The sequence below is a fragment of the Scomber scombrus genome, chromosome 22, assembly GCF_963691925.1.
Source record: "Scomber scombrus chromosome 22, fScoSco1.1, whole genome shotgun sequence".
Taxonomy (NCBI): domain Eukaryota; kingdom Metazoa; phylum Chordata; class Actinopteri; order Scombriformes; family Scombridae; genus Scomber; species Scomber scombrus.
The window spans coordinates 18,569,358-18,592,055 of NC_084991.1; the positions used below are offsets into that span (position 1 = coordinate 18,569,358).

Consider the following 22,698-nt stretch of genomic DNA (forward strand, 5'->3'; position numbering starts at 1 on the left):
ACATTAAGAAATACAAAACGAACAGAAGGCAGAGATTTGCTGGGTGGAAAAACAAAGACATTAAGATCAAAACGGTTTTTTTCATTATATTTACAAGCACTTGTGTTTTTGGGTGATAATTGACTTTGGAGACGGAGAGGGGAAGTTGGATAACTAAATCTTAACACCACAGTGCTGTGAGCACATGGCATGTGGACCGGTCTCAAGAGTCACCAGGATGCCCACAAGATCAAGATCCTTTGAACAACAGATGGGGGAAAAAAACATCAGACACACAAACACATATTATCGAGCTCACACATAGGCATGTGTAGCTTATTAATGAGGCTTTATTAAAGCACTGGGTTGCCAGCCGGGCCGAAGCTAATCCCCCTTTCATACTGATGAAAACATCTACAGCTCTCAAATCAAACAGCCGTATGGTCTCCCTCTTACTATCTCTCACAGTGAGTGCACGTTGGTCTGTATGCGTGTCTGAGAGACAGAGAGCACACACACACTCACAACAGATTGACTTTCCTTTGGCCACATAACCAATTTATTTATTTACTTTACTATTCCGCTCCGATGAGCTCCAGTGTTCCCTGAAGACCGCGCACATTCAAAGGCAATTTCGATAAGACTGACCCCCCTCTTCTTCCCAGCCACTGTCTGCTCTCCTTATATTTTCCTATTCAGTTTTCCTCTCGTTTCCTCACTTCCTTCAGATAGAGGGTGTTTAAAAGCACAATCATCACTTCTTTTATGGGTGCATCTTAGTCAACAAGAGAGGGCTCAATAATAGGTGAATAAAGGAGCGAAGATGAGAGGGAGGGATTATTTGCGTGATTGCTCAAGTGTGGTTTTATATGTCCGCTTCTGCCTGTTTGTGTGTGTTAAGTGTCTATTTATTAGCCTACTTGCTAGAGTACTACACAGACTAGCAAATCTGCACACACATGAACATATGAAGATATTTATGAATGAGTTTGTGTACTTGTATGTATGTGCACACCATTGTGAATGTGTTCTGTATATATCCGTGCACGTACCGGGTAAAGTCCTCTTCATCCTCTCTCTTCTGTCGGGTCTGTCTGGGTTGGGCCATATTTGCCCAATTAGGAAGTGACTGGAGCAAACGACTGATGTCCTCATCTTTGGACCAGGAAGCACTGATGGTCAGCTTCTCCTCACATTGGACTATTCCCCTGAGGACACACAAACATAAATAACCAAATTCAACACAAAAAGTGAAAAAAAACCCCACCAAAAACCCCCCTCCAATAAATTTTTTGAAGTGGGATTGTAGGATACGTTTAATCTGTTTAACTGTACGATATATTTAGAATATTTTCACCTCTTTACCTCGCTGCGAGACAGCCCTTTCCTTTGGCACTACATTTTCCAAACCATAGAACTTCCATATTCCTACGCATGTCGTGCACTGTATTATGCCACATCACCAGTTTTTGACCCAAACAGCTGATCTGCGTCATAAGCACCTCATACAACAACCCTTTGAAACATTTGAAATATCCCTTTATGTAAAAAGAAAAGTTTATAGCTGTGCTAGTGGGCCTTAGAAGTTGTAAAACCCATCACATTGCACAAAACAAAAAACTAAATTGATGGATGGATGAATGGCAACTTTACCATTTCTGGATCTTTATAATTAGTGGGTAAAAAAAAAAAAAAAAAAAAATAAAAAGTCAACTTTGCCCTGAGGGTGGTGCCAGAGGCCCTCTTGTTACCTAAATCAGAAGGGTACGTCAATCAGACAGTTGAGGTATTGGAATCCTCAGCTGTGCTGCCATTAGCATGTAAGTATGTGAAAATGTTTAAGTTAGTAGTTAATGGCAAGTAGCACTTTAGTATGAAGTTGAAACAAATTCATTCTTTCTTAATTTGAGAGATATCCTGTTAGGAACCGAGGTGATGGAACAGTGGTAATTCTGACAGTCATTAAAGCTAATCACATTAACCATTTAAGCACCAATAATGTATGTACTTAATTTCATGGCAATCCATTCCTGTGTTGTTGATATTTAACTAACAAAAAGACCACCACTGCCCTGTAGCCGTATAACATATGTAGCTCAAAATGAGTTAACTGCATAATACTAATACTTATACAGGCAGATTAGTAGTCTGACATAAAAATTGTATAAATACTGACATAAAATAGAATAACAGCAGCTCTGATTTGGTGTAAAGATGAATTGGGGCAGACTGTCAGCATGTATTTGCTTTGTTTTCATACTGTATGTCTGAGTCGGAGAAACTGTGTGGTTCTGCAATTAATATCATTTTGATGCCTTGTACAGAAGACACAAGCTCTCTGAGGTTTGACATCTACACACACACACACACACACACACACACACACACACACACACACACACACACACACACACACACACACAAACACACACACAGACACACACACACACACACACACACACACACACACACACACACACACACACACACACAGGGGTTGTGAATGAGAGGGACAGAGACTGGTTAGAAACACAAACATACATATTACAGACCCACAAACAAACACACATATACACTTTGGCAGCCTTTGTTGGGCTTTATCACTCAGAGACCCCAGTGAGACTGAGGCTGACCTGTGACAGAGTCCAGATGGACTCCCAGCAGTCTGTCAGTCCTTTCCTGCATCTCCTGGCCTGTTCATCACCCCCTATCTTTTCCCTCCAAATTCTCTGGCCCTTCCTTTACCTGGCCAGGTGTTACATGCTCCCAGGGGAGCACAGATGGACGGCCTTTCACAGCACCAATGTGCTTGCAATGGTGTGTGCCCGTAAAAAGCAATAAAAACTAAATTCAAATATCATTCCACATTATACGAAGTAAACAAATATCTGAGTAGAAGTCCTCTCTACTATGCTGTGAATCTTTCACAGACAATCTGATATTCCACCTTTTTTATTGTGTTTACAAACAGCTGCTGTTCGATAACCGACCATGTATAAGCCAAGGTTTGATTTTTTTCCCCTGAGCAGTTTATCATCCAAAAGCCAAAAAGACAAAGTGATGCTGCCCACGCTTCACAAAATGATGAGGTCAACAACCTAAATTACTAAAATGTAATAAAAGAATGTCTCTTAATCACATTTTTTGTTATTGTTGTTTCATTGTTTTGTTTTGGGTTTTTCTTTTATCGAGTTTTATGATCCCAATGATCATGTAAATTAAATAGATATAAGTAGCAAAATGAAACATATATGATTTCAGCTCCTATTGAAGTTAGCTAGCATTTCTCTTCTTTTACCTGTAAGCTGTGTTGCAGATTTCCTTGTACTCTTTGAGTTTGTCACAGACCATTTCGAGGAACTGGTTGGAGTAGGCACTCAGGTCCTGCATTAGACTCATTAGATCCTGGATGGACTTCTCCACTACCACCGTGCTCTAGAGGCAGAAACAGAAAGAGAGCAATGAGTGTGTGGATGGTTTAATTAGGACATAAACAATTTGATTTTTCAAGTCGAGAGAAACAGTCAGAGTAATGGACACGGTAAAATAAAGGGGGACTGGATTATATGCAAGTGTCAGGTCAAATCCAGTCTGCATTGGTGCAAATGTAATAGGATAGATCCAACTTCACTTGTCTATCTGTGACCTGTGGCTGGACTGACGACTGGTGCTAGAGAGCTTGTCAGGAGTCAAAACACTGTATTGGCAGAATGGATGATTCTTTGTGTGTAAGTGAATCAGCGTGAGTGCACGTATCCGTGTGTGCGTGTGTGTTTTGAAACTTCACCCATCACCAGGAGCCACGGCAGGGCTGTGACAGCAGCCATTACAGATTAGCCACTCCTGCGTGACTAATAGCTGGCCCAGGAACAGCAGAGCAGCTTCGTATCCCCAGACACACTCACACATACAACGCAGAGCAAACTTTTCAAAACACACACCTTTGAGCAATTCAAGAGCTGTTAAATGAGATTACAACTCAGTATGTTCCAGTTTGCCTGCTCCCAGCACTTAACCAATCTATCCTACATCTCCGATAATAGTGATAGCTTGCTATTAGTCTAGTGATAGCCTCGCTGCACCCACTCTGAAAACTGCTGTGACTACGAGAGCAGTATTGTGTCTGGTGCAGAGTAATCCAATACAAGAATACACAGTGTGAATCTTAATCATGTGATTTCTATTCATCATCTATAGATTCTTATTATTCATCTCACTATTCTTCCTATGCAGACTTGGTATGGAACTACACTGTTAAGGTGTAAAATAACTTAACCATTAATGAATAAAATGGAAATGACTTGGGAAGGAAAGCAGAGGCTACTATTTACTATTTAATGCTACCTGCAAACTCAGGCAGAAAATACAGACAGCCAGATGATCTATTCCAGTGGACATCTTATTTACCGCAACAAATAAATAAGAGCTAGAATATGCAGTATGCTATGATATAACTGACAGAACTAATATTATCTCTACTACTTTTATGTAGTTCCATAATATTCAAGGCCAGTATCTTTTCGCTAAAGTAGCTGAAGAGTCTGTAGGGGGCAGTAGTGAATGTAATTGATCAACAAAGAATATAGAGGCACCCCTGATGTGATGGAAGGATATTAATATTAATAGGTCTTTCTCTGTTTCAGTTTCCCCCTCGCTCATTCTGTCACAAGCAGGCAAGCAGGCATGCACACACGTTCATATACACACATCCACACAGATACACACAAACAGCAGCCAATCCACTGAGAGAATTAATGATCCATAGCAGTGCCCGTGCCCATGGAGTGCTAACCAAGGCCTTGTCTCTGCCAAGGGAGCACCCTTTACTGTCCATGCCTGACTCCCTGTCAGCCTGCCCTGGTAGGAAGAAACACACAGACCCTGCAGGGGAGCTCCTGCAGGGGAGCTGGCTGTGTGTGGCTCTGGCAGCAGCCACCAGCACATCTTTGTGTAGGTTGGTGGTATTGTTAACCAATTTATATAACATGGTAATAAGAAATAGAAGTGGCAATGACATCACTGCTGATTTCTGTTACCCTGACTACGGTGATAATGCAATGATAATAATATGCTATTTTTTTTTATCCCTGAGGGGAAGTTCTTCTTTTCACTTGCCTCCACCAGGGAGGTCAGGTTGCAGGATCGCACCGCAGAAGCTGTGAGGGATTCAGTGGGTGGCCAACAGTACATGACTGACTTCCTCAGAAAACATTTTAGTATAAATGGAGTGCATTAAGGTGCTACGGTTTTTTACGACCCATTTGACTTTTTAGAAATTAGATTATTTTGCTATATCAAACTGGATTGATTTAGTTCAATCGCAGCACCAATCCTTCAGGGGAATCTGGACTGCTGCGAAAGCGAAAACTATGAGGATACATCAAGAAAATCATTAAGTAAGTACATGGCATATAATAATAGGGCAGATGTGGAATACATAAACAACCGATGATTTCAATTCTCTGTTATATAATACAAAAGCACAAATTACAGTATTATCAGGATGTGCTAAATACTTTTAATACACATTAGAAAATGATATTCATTATTAAAAGGGCGGGTAAATATGACAAGCTCAACATTATAGCAGTCCGAATTTTCAATTGGGAAACTTTGAGATGTGCTATTGTCAAAAAGTTCATGTGCAAAATTATATCAGCGGCTCTCCACTCTTGCTGCTTCTGCTTTGAGGACATAGAGCTCGATAGCAGGCCGCGCCAGTGAATGGAGAAGAGAAAACAATGGATCGCCGATCCATTACTTCTGCTCTAACAAATGCTCTTGCACTCAGCTCCCTTGTCTAATTCTGCTCATTTAACACAGCCATTTGTCTTAGGCAGCAGAAATCATTAAAAAGTAATCAAGGGACAGATTGAGAAAGGGACGGCTGAGAGAGTGAGAGTGGTAAAGGGAGCGTGTTTTGCAGTGTCTACTCTATCTTACTTGACCGTTACATAGTAGACCACATGCACTGTGAAGGCTTCTCTATCTATGACTATTTTACTCTCTTTCTAAGGTTGATATATGATCATGTGAAAAAACAAACACATTTCTTGTGTAATTCTTCTTCAATCTATTGTATTACCCCCTGAAACTGAGCTGGGTTGCACTTTGCCTCTACTCTTTTACATCATCGCTACATAAAAGCCTAGTAATCAAGGAAAATTAGACTCGAGTCTTGCAAATGGATCCCAGAATTTGCTGGGGTAAACTGTGTGAAATGAAGGCCACCATCATACAGTAGCTGTTTAATGACAGCAACATGGCAGAGCTACCACTCAGACTGGCGCCTCAGCTGAAAAAGCTGTTAATGCATGGTCATCACCACAGAAACCATCCAGAGCTGGTGCTAAAAGTAGTTATTTCCTTTGGTGGAGAGAGTAAAAAGCACAAACAGGGAATGGTATTAATATTGTAAGAGTGCAGGGATGTAATCGCTCAAAAGCCCCTCGTTGTTACTGTGTTCTGTTAGCTAAATGCAAGTGTCACCCCGGGGTAAAGAAAGGAAGTGAAGAAGAGAGCATGATATTTACTCAAGCTCTTTTTGACTATCTAAGTGCACGATGGGTGAATGGCAGTTCGTTTCGTAAGGTTTCGGTGTTCTGTTTTCTAAGCTGTTGAAGTGATGTGTGGGGGCGTCTGAGTACTTGAGGGCCTCAGGTTAGAATAGGAAATGGATCATGGATTTCCCCATTAAAATAGTGGGGTGCCCCCTTAGGGTTGTGAGGGGGTCAGAGTATTTAACCCCTTGCTCCCTGCCATTTCACTCACACCCTGACCCCAAACCGCTGACTCGTGTAATGCCGCTGCTGTGCCATTCACATGTGTGACTGAGGGTTGCCGAAATAATACACACTCAGCAGTGCGTATACGTGCACACACAACCAACAAGAACACATGCAAAGATAACCTCTGTCCGCCCCCCACCCATCCCATTCATGCACACACACAGCTTGTCCCTCTCTTGGGTAAAGGGGAGCCGGGCATGAGTGGGACATCGTCTTGACAAGTCATTCATCAACGTCAGAGCTGAGCCACACTTCGAAGACTCCCCTGACACACACCGGATGGCCCTCATGCTTGTGCTTCTTCAACCACAACACATGCTCCTTTGTACATGTGCGCCAGTTTGTATTCAAGTTTGTTTAAGCTCTGACAACTGGGCAATGTGCTTATCCTCTCAAGTGTGTATAATGTCACTACAAAAAGGGGTCACATACAAAATTGCCCCTTACCTCATGGGGATTTCATTCAGGGATACAATCTAAAATCTTTAATAATCTGCAAAACACCATTTTCTAATTTGTGCATTGATCCTATTTACTGAATTTGATATCTTAATTTATTTACACTCAGATTTATCTGCTCACACACACAAACACACACACACACACACACACACACACACACACACACACACACACACACACACACACACACACACACACACACACACACACACACACACACACACACACACACACACACACACACACACACACACACACACACAAATTCTACATCCACATCTAATTTCTCCCTATATGACCTGGAAGCTACCAATCAAGAGCTGTCACCTCTAATCAAGTCCAAGTAATCATCTCTCTGATGGACTGCAGTTTATATCATCATCTGAATCTCATCATCACCATCATCTGCTTTTTAAAATAAAATCTGAGGCATGTCATGTGACCGTCTATCATTAAATGCTTAATGTGTAGCTGAGAGAAGTTCAACAGTGAAAAGCACACAAGGATTTAGCTGTTGTGTTCACAGTATGGCATAATAAACATGTTACTATGAGATAAATACAAGCACGTAGCCGGAGTAGACAAGATTGAGTTATTAGATGAAAACATTTTATCTTTCACCTCCACTCCCATCACCTCTGATGCAAAGCTTAATTCTAACTGAGAGATGAGGAGCAATATCACACTTGAATGATTACAGATGGGCTTCCATATTACACACACCCTATTCACACCCACACACACACGCAGGCTGAAAATGGGGTTCCTGCATAAACTAATCCTAGGAATCACCACAGAATTCAGATTTGCCTTTTGATTATACATTACATTATAAAGTGCATTTTACTAATCTTCTCATGATCCTTTTGGCTTTTCTACACTCTGCATTGCTTTCTAGTAGATGTGAGAGACCTTACTATTTAATATAATCATTTATGCAATATTGTTACCAGTTATTTGTAATATTTTGTTACAAAAGGTTGCATTGTATGAGAGAGTGAAAAAAATTATAACGTTGTTGTTCTGTGGAGGGTGTACGTTCCCCCTCCAAGCACCATTAAGCCCATATGGAGCCATTGTATTGATGCACATGCACACACACGTGCACAGAGATACATACGTACATACATACATACATACATACATACATACATACATACATACATACATACATACATACATACATACATACATACATACATACATACATACATACATACATACATACATACATACATACATACATACATACATACATACATACATACACACACAACAATGTGCGCGCTCACAGCAACACAAAGATTGTCATTTGCAAATTCAGAGCAGTAACTTGCTTTTAAAAATTCAAGCTGTAACTTTTATCAGGCACCCACAGCCAAAACCTTCTTTCCTTCAAACCAAAGGGCATGTTTGTGGTAGAGCTGACATTTCAACTCCTCTCTCTCTAACTCACTCACTCCAAAGGCAAAGATTATGTCTTGTTACACACAGAGCCTCTGTCAGTGGTAGCACTGCATGGTGTGAACCTGTACTACCTCAGGCTGCAGCTGCTGTCTTTTTTCTTGATTCATTTAAATGTTCCCTCTTTAACTACACACACAGACACAACAAATACATATATTATATGTCTATTAAATGCCAATACATATATAAACACTATAAACAAAGCACAGCTGTTTGTGAGAAAAGAACATCTCTATGATGGAAGCAGGTTGGAGGCCCATGGCAGCTGGGTGCAAGCCTCAGGAGTACATGTGTTTGGTATGAGATAACCAGGCAAAGGTAGGTGGTGGGGATTGTTACACCTTAAGCAGTGAGGACGGTGGGAGAGGAGAGAAAAAGACTGGAAAACAGTCTTGGAATTTATCAGGATTTGAGTCAGTTGAGTAGAAAAAAACTTCTCATAGTACCAGGGGAAATTGCTTATTATAGAAAGGCTAAAACACACTGCGGTATATGAGATACAGTATGCATGATTGCTATTCCAATGCCAGTTTTGTTCTTTTAAATGTAGAAAGACAACCTGTCTGTGTGTATAATTAAAACAAAAAAAAACTGGACAAATCCAAACAGGCAGGTGAGATAGTTCAAGATGAAGTGACATGGAACATGTTTGAAGTATATGTAGTATCTAATAATGTGTAATGGGACAAAACATTACAACTACTGGATGATGATGAAATAGCTCAACGATTTGGAATTTCAGTACCTCAAATATGAAATAGTGAATATATTTAAATACAGGTATGAGAATGGAGAAATATCATTTCCAACATGTACTGCAGTAGAAAGATTATGTTTTTTGGTGCACTTCATGTGCCAGTTTACCTATATAGAGTTGCTGCCCTATCCTATATGCTATGGAATATGGTTAAATAATCAAATACATTGTAAAATACACAAGGGTACTGGTGACTGACCCCTTTCACAGCTGATAGAGAAGCCGACAAAGGCAGAAGAACAAAACAATCAAGCAATTAAAGTGTATCAACTTTTTCCTGCAACCTCTTCTTGATTCTTTAATTTCACGAGAGAACCTGAACAGTTTGAGAAACTGCACACCATTTAAAATCAAGCAAGGCAAGGATAAGACCATATCAAATCAAATCATCTTTGGAAACCAACAGTGTCTTAGTGATTACAACTTTGTCTCATTTGGTACAGGTGGGAAAGGAGATTTGTGTGACTCATTTCAAGTACAGCCAAAATTGCTCAGAGTAAGTGTGGTACATCTTTTTATTGAGGTGCATCATTCCTTGATAATTCTTAACAGCTGTAAAATTGTCTACTGGATGCTTAGGGCACAATCCATTTCATAACAGATAATGTAGTCGGGGCCCCAGAAAACATTTGGACTAAATGGAAAAGCATTTAGATTATTCATTTTACTCTGAATAGGCCTATTTTGGCAGAATTAAAATGGGTGTTTGTTCTTTTCTTGTTTTTTTAATAATAAAGATGAGAATGGCTTTTGTTTCTGCTAATGTCTGTGGTGTGCTACTCTCTGTGTGGAGGTAGTGCATGTTTGTGTGTGTGTGCACAAATCACCCTAATACCCTTTTTCCTCCTTCCTCCCACTCCCACTTGTGTCCCAATCACAGGGCACGGCTGATGCAGCTAACAGGTGTATTGTGTTGTGATTGCTGTGCCTGTTGATGGGAGCTGTGTGCTGAGAGTCCTCCTTAATAAAGAGAACCCCCCCCTCCCTGTGCTCTAATCTCTGCTGCATCTGTGTGTTTATGTGTGATGGTGGGGTGTTTATGGAGGGGGGGTGGGGGCAGTAGGGAGCCAATCAACAGGAAGCGATCAACCCCCCACAAATAAACATTGCCTGCACACATCATCAAAAATAAAAAGGTCAGTATCATTACAGTTGCTGGAGGTGGTTGTGTGAGTGTCTGTGCATGCACAAGTAACACGTGTATATGCGTGTGTGTATGCCTGTTTCCACCCTCCTCTCTCACAAAGTTACATGTGAATATGAAATTTAAAAGGTCAACATCATTAGCAGGCCATTGCTAGGTGAACATATCTGCAATACGGTGAGTGTTCTGGCAGCTGAGACAGAGTAAATCAAATCAGTCTTCACTCGGCTCCAGAATGAGTTATGTGTGGATATAATAACCCCAAAACAGGCAAATACATGCACGTACGAATAACAAATGCACAGACACTTAGACTAATACACACACAAACACATAAGCAGATACAAAAGGACTAGTTGCCGGCTATTTTTCGGAAACACTGGGGACAAAGCTGAATGATACTTAGCTGGAAAGAGAGGACCGATGTGTAATGTAATTATGGCTCTGGTAGTGTGTTCTTGGCTGATGAAGTAAACAAGCAGAACACAAACAATTTATCCGCACTCATGGACTCTCTCACAAACATAAACACACTGCAAGAGCGGGCGTGCAGGTGGCTCGACACCTCTGTCTTCAGGACAGAGGAACGCAGGAGCCTATTTGTTGTTTTGGTAGGTTTGCCTGCGCACATTGGGACGTTCAAGACAAGCGTGTATATGCTTGTATGTTAGTGTGTCACAAAGTGAGCCTGTAAAGGGGACTGGGGGGTTGGAGGGGGTTCCGCCAAGATTAATGGAGCCAATCTCCAGAGCTATCCAGCAGAGTGACCATACCCTCCCCTAGCCTACTTTCTTCCTCTTTTCTATTCCCAATCTCTCTCTTCCTCCTACCCCATTCCCTCGATCTAACTCTAATTAAATGAATCAATCAGTGGCAACGCCAAAGCTGGACAGATAGCATCACACTGCTAGCACTAACAGCGTGTATGTTTGTGTGTGGGTATATTGTTGCAGTAAGTCTGGTCTATGGGGAAAACAAAAAAAAACAAAAACAAGAATAAACCAGAATACCTACAATCATCCTAAATGAAAGGTAGAGAGCAACAAAGAGAAGAAGCAAGCAATAAAGAAAGCCAACCATAAAGAAAGAAAACAAATAAACAAAAAGAAGAGTGAGATTCTTGACTTGCATGGCTGCCTCCCTCTATTCTTTAACAGCACTGCTCCTCTGGAGACTTATCAGCCAGGCCATGTTATCACACAGACGCATGAATGGACGTTAGCCTTTCACACTGAACTATATACTGTCCCAGTCAGCCCTTATCTCATGGTCCTAGTGGACAATATATAGCCAGTGTCAGGCTCATAACCATATCATTATTATATCATATACATGCATGATATATAAATGCAGCGTTTGACACCCCTGGTGCCTAGTGATAGGCAAATCATCGCCCATATCAATATTACTTAATAATCTCAACCCAGACTGCATCTGTATTGCTTATTATGGACTGTTTAACAAAACCGCGTAATAAAAGGCATGGTATTCACCTTGACTCCTGTGCAGTGTTCCCATAAAGTCACTCTGTCCATTTCTACTGCCGAGATATAGCTAGCAAAGGGTCAAAGAATTCATATAACAAATGTATTAAATAATATGGGTCCACTCCAAAAGTTAATGCTATGCGTCCATAAATATTCACTTCATGCTGCAAAAGGGTAGTAAAAATAGACAAGAGGTAATCGTAGTCCATAACTTACAGCAGAGGGTCAGAGAATATAAATCCTGTGTATATATTCTGATATATAATGTAAATGAGTGGTGCCTAACTGTGTATACATGCATTTCCAAAAAAGTGTTGGTGTGCATGCGTGATATTACATTTCTGCTCGGCTCTTAAGTCCTCAGCTCCCTCCAGAACATACAAAACCCCACATGCTAAACGCTAATGTCTTCCTCCAAATTCGAACTATTGAGCACATTAAAGTGTGCTTCAGCGGTTGCAGAGAGCAGATGCGTCTATAAAATGTGCTCCCTTATGGTTTCCCGTATGTGGCTGCAGCCAAGGTGTATGAGAGTGTGTGTTTAATGTGGTGTGGCAATATTGAGCTCTCTTCCTCCCATCAGCCACGCTGGCTCTGATGCCAGCGGTGTGTGTGTGTCTCTTCCTGATAACACCTGGCACAGAAAGCATCATGGCACTTAAAAGGGGCTCATACAGTACATATGTGCCCACAAATGTACCCACGCTCAAACTCCTGCATAGATATGTAGGCACAAAGACACACACACATGACCACATCTGTTTCATGATTGGAAACTCTTACAACCATTATATAGTACTGTCACTATAATCTTTAATTATCCATTGCAGTCACAGGGTTGGATAGATTCACCACCTGGCCAGCTAGAAGCTCCTGACATAAAGTAGTAAAAGCAATGTGCAATACTAGTTTAAATTCCTACTTTAATTCATGCTTTCCGGATAAAAAGGTGTCAAACCCCCTTCATCAAAAGCTCTCATGACTAGTAAGTGAATAAAAACTACACACTGTGGAAGAGAGCAGTCTGCCCCTGGAATATGAATGGCAGCAGAAGAAGACCGGAGGGCTCTTTTATTTAGCCCAATTAAAAAAGGCAAAAAGTCCAAACAAAAGGAGTGCTTTATTGCACTCCCCACTATCAGCAGAAAGGCTCATTAGCCACAGCAGCATAATTAGCAAGATGCTGCACTCCTCGTTAAGGAGGGGCCCGAGCCGTAAACAAACCCTGCTGAACTCCAAACGCCCACGGTCTCTCTCACTGTAATGAACTGCCACCGCTGTTCCCTCCCTGTGAGAGAGAGAGGGAGCCAGGCACACAGACAGGAAGGCTCTGACAGAAACAAACACACAACATCATGCAACACACACACACTGGCAAACACATGTCCAAGGTCTGCAATACAAATACCCACAGCACAAACAAACTATCTCCCTGGGATACTGTCTTCCTTGACAACTGCATGGACAAAAAAACACACACACGCACACACAAACACACACCAACACACACAAACACAGATATGTCGAAAAAGGTTGCATGCATGCCAAGCACACATTTTTACAATATTATAGACATATAGAGCCACCCTCCACCAAACTTCCAAAATGTCTGACAGCTGAGACATAGAAGAATCTTGCCAACTGTCTGGATCTCAACTTTGGCACAGTCGTGATTTTCAACCTGCCACATGAGCCTGTTTTGAATGAGTAATGACTGCCAAAATCAAAACCATTACGAGCCTGTGATTAAATGTGGTAGTCAATATCACTTTTTAAATTGTATTTGTTAAATTAAGTTTCTAGTTCTTAGTTAAGTCTGACGGTTGTCATTTGGACTATCTTTGAACAAATTTTGTCATTTTGAGCGGCATAAATGAAATTGCATTCCCATTCATTGTATTAGGCTGGCGGCACAAATTTCACAGGGAGATGTCTTAATCTGCATAGAAACATACCACGAGGGAGTGAATGGAGAAATGTGTTTTGATATGATTTGAGTGAATTGAGCCTTTTAAAAGGAAATAATGAGATTCCCATAGACAAACACACTGTCACGCACACACAGCTTGTACCACATAGAAAGACATACCTAAAATATGCATAAGCTCAGAGAGGCTATATGCCTTGTCTGTTAGTGTCACCATGCAGTCACTCAGTCATGGTGTGTGTGTGTGTGTGTCATGTGTGGCTGCAGAGTGCAATTGAGCCAAAAAAAACCCTCTATTTGTCTGGGTAGGACAGACATTGTTACTTTCTGTAGAAAATGGCCCTGGGAAAGAGAGAATGGTAGGTGTGTGTGTGTGTGTGTGTGTGTTTGGGAGAGAGAGACAGAGAGAGAGTGAGAGAGTTTTGTGACCAGCAGTTAGCAATAGCCACAAACTCAAGAAAGATCAAGCACTATTTCAGGTGCAATTATGATCCTGTGAGATAGGTGGCATGGTGGCCATAATGATCTGAGAGAGAAATAGAGAGAGTGAAGGTGGGTGTATGTGTAAGCGTGACGGAGTGTGTGAGTGTGTGTGTGTGTGTGTGTGTGTGTGTGTGTGTGTGTGTGTGTGTGTGTGTGTGTGTGTGTGTGTGTGTGTGTGTGTGTGTGTGTGTTTGCCCCTGAATCAACAGAGATCACAGAAAAACTGCAAGGTGAGTGTACTCAAGAGAGCCCTCCTCCATTGAACAGGGGTACAAAGGGGAAACAGTGCCAAACAAACAGGTAGTGTGGATCGGTGTTTTTTTTTTAAGCCTCTCTGACTGCTCACATGGATAAGTGCTAGACACACACACACACTGTGTATGTGAAAGTCAAAGCCTTTCACATCCAGTGTTCACAAGCCATTTTTTATATGCATCACATAAAAAAATACCTGTTATAGCATTTGATCTAATAATGACTAAACTGGACAAATGTAGAAAAAATATAATATACAGGGAAAGGGCAAAACATGATATTTGATGTTTCTCACCTGCAGCAGGGGTCTCTGGACACCCAGAACCTTCATGGTATCAGCGCTGGCAAGGATCTTCAAAGGGTCAGCTGCTTTGCTCACTGCCTCAATTTCCTTGTTGATCTCTGTTCGCACCTAATGGTTCAGTGACAAAGGTTGACATTAAATGGGCCATGTTAAATGAGAAAGAGACAGGAGGAGCATGCACCTCTGTGTTTTCCACACAAATTAGAATCAAGCTACGGTAACGCAACTTCCTCTGAATGACCTAAATTGTTGAGTTCAGCAAACAGTTTTTGAGCTTTTGTTATTTTCCTATGTACTTTGCTTGGTTTAGGTTTGACATTTCCTGTAGTTGAAAATGTTCCCATCATTGTTAATAAACTGCAGTTTTCAAAGCAGTTCTCTATATTTTGTTGAAAAACACTGCATGACTCCAGATGGCTGTCTGGATAAAAGACGTAGCTTGAGCAACTAAAAAGTTGAAATTTCTTGAAAAAGCTTGAGGGGCAAATAGTTGCATAAATCAGAATAACAATTATGTTTGTAAGTAAAATTATATTTGAGTATAGCAGCTTTGAAACCAAACAAACAGCACATAAAAAGATGCAAAGGTGTTTTATCTTGTGCAGAAATGTTTAAAAAAAAAAAAAGAAAATATACTGTGTAAGTACCAACACCTCGGGGAACCATCTGTTTAGTAATTAAGGTTTAGTTTGGTAAGGTTGAGGTAATATTAAGAAGATTGAGACATACAATGGTCACTGGCAGTATGCAACTGTGGTCTTTAGTTTCAGTTTTGTGAAACCCTGAGAGGGTACATCAGGCCAACTGGCTGACTATGAGCACTACCATTCACATCAGTGTAATTATCTAATGTAGTGAAAAAAAGTAACAAGGGCAAACTGTGACTTTCGATAATAGGCTATAAAAATACCTTTTTTAACCACAAAATTAGCACTGATTTGTTATCAGTGTCCCATAGTTCAGGATTATATGAAGAATTGTATTCTCTGCTTCAATGTTCCCCTCAAGCATTTCTTTGAGTGCTGGAATACCACTTTATCAGACAAAAGGCATCAATTTGTCATTTCAATACCTGGTTGAGGAAGAGGTCATTGATGTAATAAGTGAGGAATGCTCGGAGTTGGCACTGCTTGGCTTGGCCTGGCCCCATGTTCATTTCTATCTCCTGAATGAACCTGCACAGAAAAGTTAAGACAAAACAAACATTAGCCACAACAAAACATTACCTGTAAATGGATGCTAATTCAACACCAAAATGATTGAAATGTTATCACAGGAGCAATGAAACGCAGGCTATACTATAAAATAAAAATAGCATTGTTATAGATTAGACTACCCAACAGTATAAACTGTTCAATTTTGTTTCTCAACAACTTTAAAATGCTGCTTACATGTACATGTCATTAAATCAGTATTAATGCTCTGGTTATATATTTATGATAGACACTCTAAATGGGTACTGATTGCATAATGACTCCTTTTAATTTAAAGTACATTTTGCTGTCTTTACCTTTGTGCTTTTACTTAAGTAAGATATTTAATGCAGGCCTTTTACTTGTAATGAAACTTTTTTTTTTTTTTACTGTGGAAATGCTACTTTTATTTAAGTTAAAGATCTCAGTACTACTTCCAAAACTGCCTCTACAGTAAGTGTTCCTGTGGACCTGTTTAGCACCATAATTGCAAGACTTCAGTTACACAAGGCAACCTTCAATATGAATGTGTGCAATAGTACTGAGTGTCCTCAAGTAAAAGTCAAAAAATTCTAAAACTGCAGATGCTAAATCTATTTACTGTTATTTATATGAAACGATTAGAGCCTCAGTATGCATGCTTTTAGGAGTTCCCTCAGATAGCTGGAGCGTGGTTGGTCAGATAGGGTCAGACAGTAATGTATGGGTTGGTGGAGGCACATGCACACCTCGTTTGTCAGAGAATCATTGGTCACTGGCCTCGTCTAACACACACCACAGGGCAAACCATGCAAGAGCGAGTGCCTTCTCAAGCGCTCAGCACATATAAATGCACAAATAAATCAAACTCCTCACAAAAGAATTCTTTGACCTACAAGACCTATAAAATATATATGACCTAAACTTATAGAAGAAAGAGAGAGACAAAGAGAAGACAAGGGGGAAAAAATGTTACTTTTGAGATCAAAATCATGAAAAACTGAGGACAGAAGCTGTAAATGATACAAGAGTGAAGCTACAAAGATGACTCTAGATGGTGATTTGATAGGACAAACCCATTTGTAATAAGCAGGAGGAAGACTCCATTGCTTAGAAACAGTCTCTGTGCTCTAGTAATGTGTCGTGGAAGACAGAACCAGGAGGCTGCAGCATTGCAACCAGGGACAAAGTCTATGTAAGAACCCCCATAGATCAGTGGTGCCTGGTGATTGATTAGCAAAAGTTAAGCTTACATGTTCATAAACTGTGACGGCCCTCTGCCTCTGCCTCGGCCCATACGGAAACATACAGACAGACACATCCAAAAATCCATACAGACAAACACACGAGGAGCATGAGCTGTAAGATCACACTACTCAGCATTTGTACCCAATTAGTCAGCAAGAGCAGAGGCAAGTGTGTGTGTGTGCACGTGGGTGTGGGTATACGCATCCTTGTGTGTCAGAGTGAACAAGAGAGAGACAGAGTGAACGCAGAACCTAAACCTATTCTAAATCCTTCATTGATTCCCGCTGAAACTCTACCACAACAGAAAGTTAAGTAGGAGAAACTCTTCTGTGGCCTTATTAAAACCGTCAAGCTTGCAAACAATGGAGGCCAGATACGCAGCTTCTCTATATTAATATGTAGAGAGCACAACTTAAAACGCTCCTCCTTTACAAAAAAATATACAATTTCTGCTGACAACTTCATTTCCAAAAATCCAGGTTGCCACAGCTTAAACGTGGATCGCGTCGCTTTGAGATCCATCTCGTGCTGTCATTATTGTCATTGTTTCAATACAAGTGTCAAGATGATGGATCTTCGAGTTAGAGTGTGAGCACAGATGGATTTTTGTAGGCAGGGGTGATAACGTTTGAGTAATGTAGCAGGGATGAGGCAGTAAAGCGGCTTTGTCTATCCAGACGACCATCTGGAACAGAGCCGCAGGCCCCTTCATGAAAATACCGAACCCATGGGTGTTGCAGAGATGTTTGGCCGAGGTAACTGGGTTAAAAGGGCTGTTGGGGACCACAATGAAAACCCAAAGAGCAAATGTCAGCAGATTTACATTTTAAGAGTATAGTTCAGAGAGTAAGACAACATGCATCAAACTCAATACTGTGTGAGAGGATTCAGAGGAATCGTTTGGAATATAGAGTAGTTAGGCTGGTTGAAATGCAAATGGTTAAATAATATGGGGCAAAGCACAGCAGAGCTTAAAGATTTCCAAATGGATCCTGAAAGAAAATCCCTCTCAGCTCATTATCATTACCGCCACGTCTTCTAAATGTCTGCCTCGCTGATGGTGTGACACACTGTACAAAGAATAACAGCTCCTGGTGAAGATGATGATGGTAATAACAGATCATGCCAAACAACTTAAGACACACATACACATGCATTTACCCATTCAAAAGCCATCAACTTATCTCAACTCCAAATGAATCATAAACCACCAAAACCCAGCAGAGCACTATATCTGCGGGCTGAACAAGGCCATTTGCAGAAACTCATACTCTGAGCCAAACCTCCTACACAAAAACATGGTGAGACAGTCTGACCTCTCACCGAAGAATGACAGCTAGCCTCATTTGATCTCCCAGGGCTACAACTGAGCTTGGCTTTACATTGGTCTAAATTGACATTTTCACCAGTTATCATGAGCCACTCCACAATACATCAGAAAATGACCTGGTTCGATAGCTTTTCAACTTGTCTGGTTAGAGTTTCCTTCTAGATTAGTGATGAAAAAAAGTTCTGTAGACATTAAATGTTCAAAAACATTTCAGACATGTTTTTAAGGGCAACATAACACTGGCTTATGAAAAACAAGCAACATCAATCAACCTCTGTTATGGTTACAGGAATGTAAATGTGCCTGTAAGGTTGTATACTTAAAAGCTTAATTCTCTTCACAAGCATTCCATATGTATGACATAAAAGCCAATTTAATGGTAGATAAATGCATAATTGGCATGCTTCTTTAAATTGCCACCATTTACTTAAAACATTACTCATTCAAACCATGATTTCACTCCATTCAAAACCACAAGAATTCAGTAAAGTGTCCGTTTCAGCTTATGAGGCTGTTATAATTGGACCTGATGTGACATTAACAATGTTGGTTTCATTGCCAGGTGACAAAACACACCAGTCAACCATATGGCAGCTGTACACAGCAGAGGTGTCAGCCAAGTCGCTAAGGAGACGCTGTGGAAGCGGCGCAGAGACACAGCAGCAACTACACAGTGTGGACTCGCCCCTGTGTGTGAAATCTTAATAACCTTAAATAATCTGCTTATCACACACACACACACACTATTTCCAACTGGCCTAAAAAAAATACTGTGGCAGACATTTAGACTGACATGCAGCAAAGGTTGTAAAAGAAGGCATCAATTACAAGAAGAGGATTAGAGTTAGAACATTAAAAGACAACAAGATAAAGAGTGACTTAGTGGTGCTGGTGCTAATTGATTTACTGAATATGATTATTATTATCATCATAATAATAATAATAATAAATAAATGCAGTGCTAATACAGTCACATGTGTTCAATGGCACTAAAGCAGAACAGATGCTTGACAATATGGAGCTTTAGTCTATGCCCTCCAGCAAAGAGTCAAAGCTGTCTAACCATTAGGTCACCATACTGCCCTACAAACTAATGTGTTATATTTCAACCACCACAATTTTGAGAACTTCTCATATTCAAATAATATCCTGTCCTTGGTTTGAGAAGTAGTCCAACTTCTGTTTTTCTGAGTAATAGAATACTGAAAGGTGTTCATTTATTTCTTTTTTATACATTTTCAAAAACATCATGAATGACAAATGGGAGGAATCCTGAATGCAGTTTTTCTATTACTAAGGTCGAGTTTTAGAAATTCATCTGAGTACATTGCATCAACCAGGTATATACAAAACGCAGCCTCGATCAATTTGTTCATTTTGAAGACTGCGCATTGCCTCCTGAAAATGTCCACCCACTCACTACTAATCACACAGGTGTCAAGAACTCATCATATGCACAGGCACACTCACAAAAACGTACACACCAAGGATGATATTCAAATTCAGAGGGAGTGCAGCTTCCTCATGCTCCCCCTCCAGGTGTGTTGTCCTCGGGAACCAACATGGCTGCAACAGTCACACAACAAATCCGGTTTCTTAGCAGCAACTGCTGATGATTGCGGTTGACAGCCTGTAATTATCTGTCATTACGAAACAGATGTCAGAGCCTCGGGTCTGGAGCTGGTTATTGTAGATGCCATGCCCTAGGTGTATATGTCAAGAAATAACATTCCTGAATGGCATAATGTATTTATACCAACGGGGATTTGGCTAATGAGAGAACCCACTGCATCCTAATGGCTGTTTGATTATTCAGAGAAAGCCAAAATTTGACTATTTTTAAGATAGCTAAAACAAATGAGAACAGACAGGGACAAAGATGTTTTATAGCAGCAGCTCCGAATTCATTTCCCACTGGAAACTAAACCTAAGGTAACAAATGCTTATTTAAATGGAAAAGGTTGGGATCCCATCATCCATCTCTATCTGCAGCAGCGGCGTAATGATGCCGAAAGAGAAATGGGATAAAGACAAAGATTTAAGAAAGACAGCAGAATAAGAGTGTGCTAAGATCGATTAGAGACTCAGCATTTTTAAATCTCCCAGAATTCCCCCCAGGCACGAACCTATCAGCTATGTTGAATTCTGATTTCGCTGCCCGGAGAGGAAGGCTTGTTCTGTAAAGACCTGTCACACACCAAGGACAGGACACACTGAATCTCTGCCAACTGAGAGGAAAAGAGGGAGTGCTGGAGTGCTGGTGTGTGTGTGTGTGTGTGTGTGTGTGTGTGTGTGTGTGTGTGTGTGTGTGTGTGTGTGTGTGTGTGTGTGTGTGTGTGTGTGTGTGTGTGTGTGTGTGTGTGTGTGTGTGCTGGTGTGTGTCTGCACGTACTTTTGTCAGAGGGACATACTACATCAAAATGCACAGCCAAATGTCAATACATCAATGCACCACATCCAGTGATACTTGAAAGCACTTATTTATTAATGTATTAATTATTGTCTATCAGAGCAATAACACTTCACTTTAGGAAGATTTCAAAGTCATAAAAGGATTTTAATGGATGGGGACACTTGATGAGTTTTATGGCACAACCAACATTAGCTTTCATTGCAATGGATCACACAATAAATGTAAGGGAAGCAGCTTTTACTTGTTATTCAACTGCATATAGGATATTGATTTTCTGGGAATATTACACACTCCAATACACTCTATTTACTAATTTCTACAGTGGTGTTAAATTAATGGAGGCACACATGATAATGTGAAAAAGAAAATGCTCTGAAAGGTTACCGTCATGATCCAACATGACACCATCAAGATACCTTTTCAGCCATAAGACGTATTGCTTAAAAACATATATACTTCTCAGGTAAAAGTTGAAAGACCTGCAGCAGTTTCCGCTTCCACCACTGGATGGCACTGTGTCAGCTTTCCTTAACAGCTCAGGCTGCAAGACCAGTTGACTTTTTGTTTATACCAAACGGTTTTGAGGAAAATTAAGATTCCAGTTGGTGTGTATTTTCTGAAATCACAGTACAGGATTTGCTGTATTGATGTGTGTATGTGAGCAAGTAAGCGCAAAGAGGACAAAGACAGAGAGATAGAGATGCGTGAATATATTGTTTTTTGTTAGTTTTTTTTTTCCTATGTGACAATACTGTGTGTGATTAAGTGTGCGAGCATGTGTTTTCATCAGTGCCTAGTGAAATGCATATGGTCTTCCCACACACCGCCCACGCCTCTGTCAGACTCCCTGCTGTTTATACCCTGCTCTTGCCCCCGATGCTGCTTCACATGCGCTGAAGGCTTTCGTTTGCACGTGTGCGTGTGCATGCGTGTGTGAGAGAGTGTGTGTGTGTGTGTGTGTGTGCAGGGGGCCATGAGCTTGTGTTTGTGTAAGAGAACAAAAGAGAGAAAGAGAGGAGTGCGATGGGAAGGTGCAAAGATGCATTATGGAAATAACGTGTGTGTCCAGATGCTTACAGCAGCAGGTATAAATGGGTTTCATAATCAGGACCTTTTTTTGAGAGACCGAGACTAATAGGATATAAAAGAGAGGTCCATCTTCCTGTAAACCTACATAGTTGCTCTGTTAGACCACAATGGATGATAGACATAAAGTCACTGTGAGATAATCTTTCAAGGTTATTTGTTCCCCATTATGTTCAGCTTGACCCTGTCACACATAAAAAGGAAAAAAGATAGCTGCTCATATGATACATAAAATACATATTTTTAGATACGAAGTGTCCAGCTTTCCTTAGGCTTCTGGGCTGAAGCTCCTCAATTAGATCTATTCAGTAAAACTTTGAGTGAGGTGAGGTGAGGTAAATAAAAGGGGATGTTACATAAAACAAAACTCTTTGGAGGCAGGTCGACAAGCAGAAC

At 40.7% G+C, this 22,698-nt stretch overlaps 1 protein-coding gene across 1 annotated transcript in view; it reads right to left on the bottom strand.

Moving 5' to 3' along the window:
* The window catches only part of exoc4 (exocyst complex component 4), a 120,559-nt gene that overhangs the window by 27,492 nt on the left and 70,369 nt on the right, over positions 1-22,698 (bottom strand). The window contains exons 12-15 of the mRNA XM_062443532.1: positions 16,126-16,228; positions 15,045-15,161; positions 3,278-3,414; positions 1,032-1,187 (exon numbers count right to left, since the gene is read on the bottom strand). Coding sequence (XP_062299516.1) covers positions 1,032-1,187; positions 3,278-3,414; positions 15,045-15,161; positions 16,126-16,228 — 513 coding nt within the window. The remainder of the gene's footprint in view (positions 1-1,031; positions 1,188-3,277; positions 3,415-15,044; positions 15,162-16,125; positions 16,229-22,698) is intronic.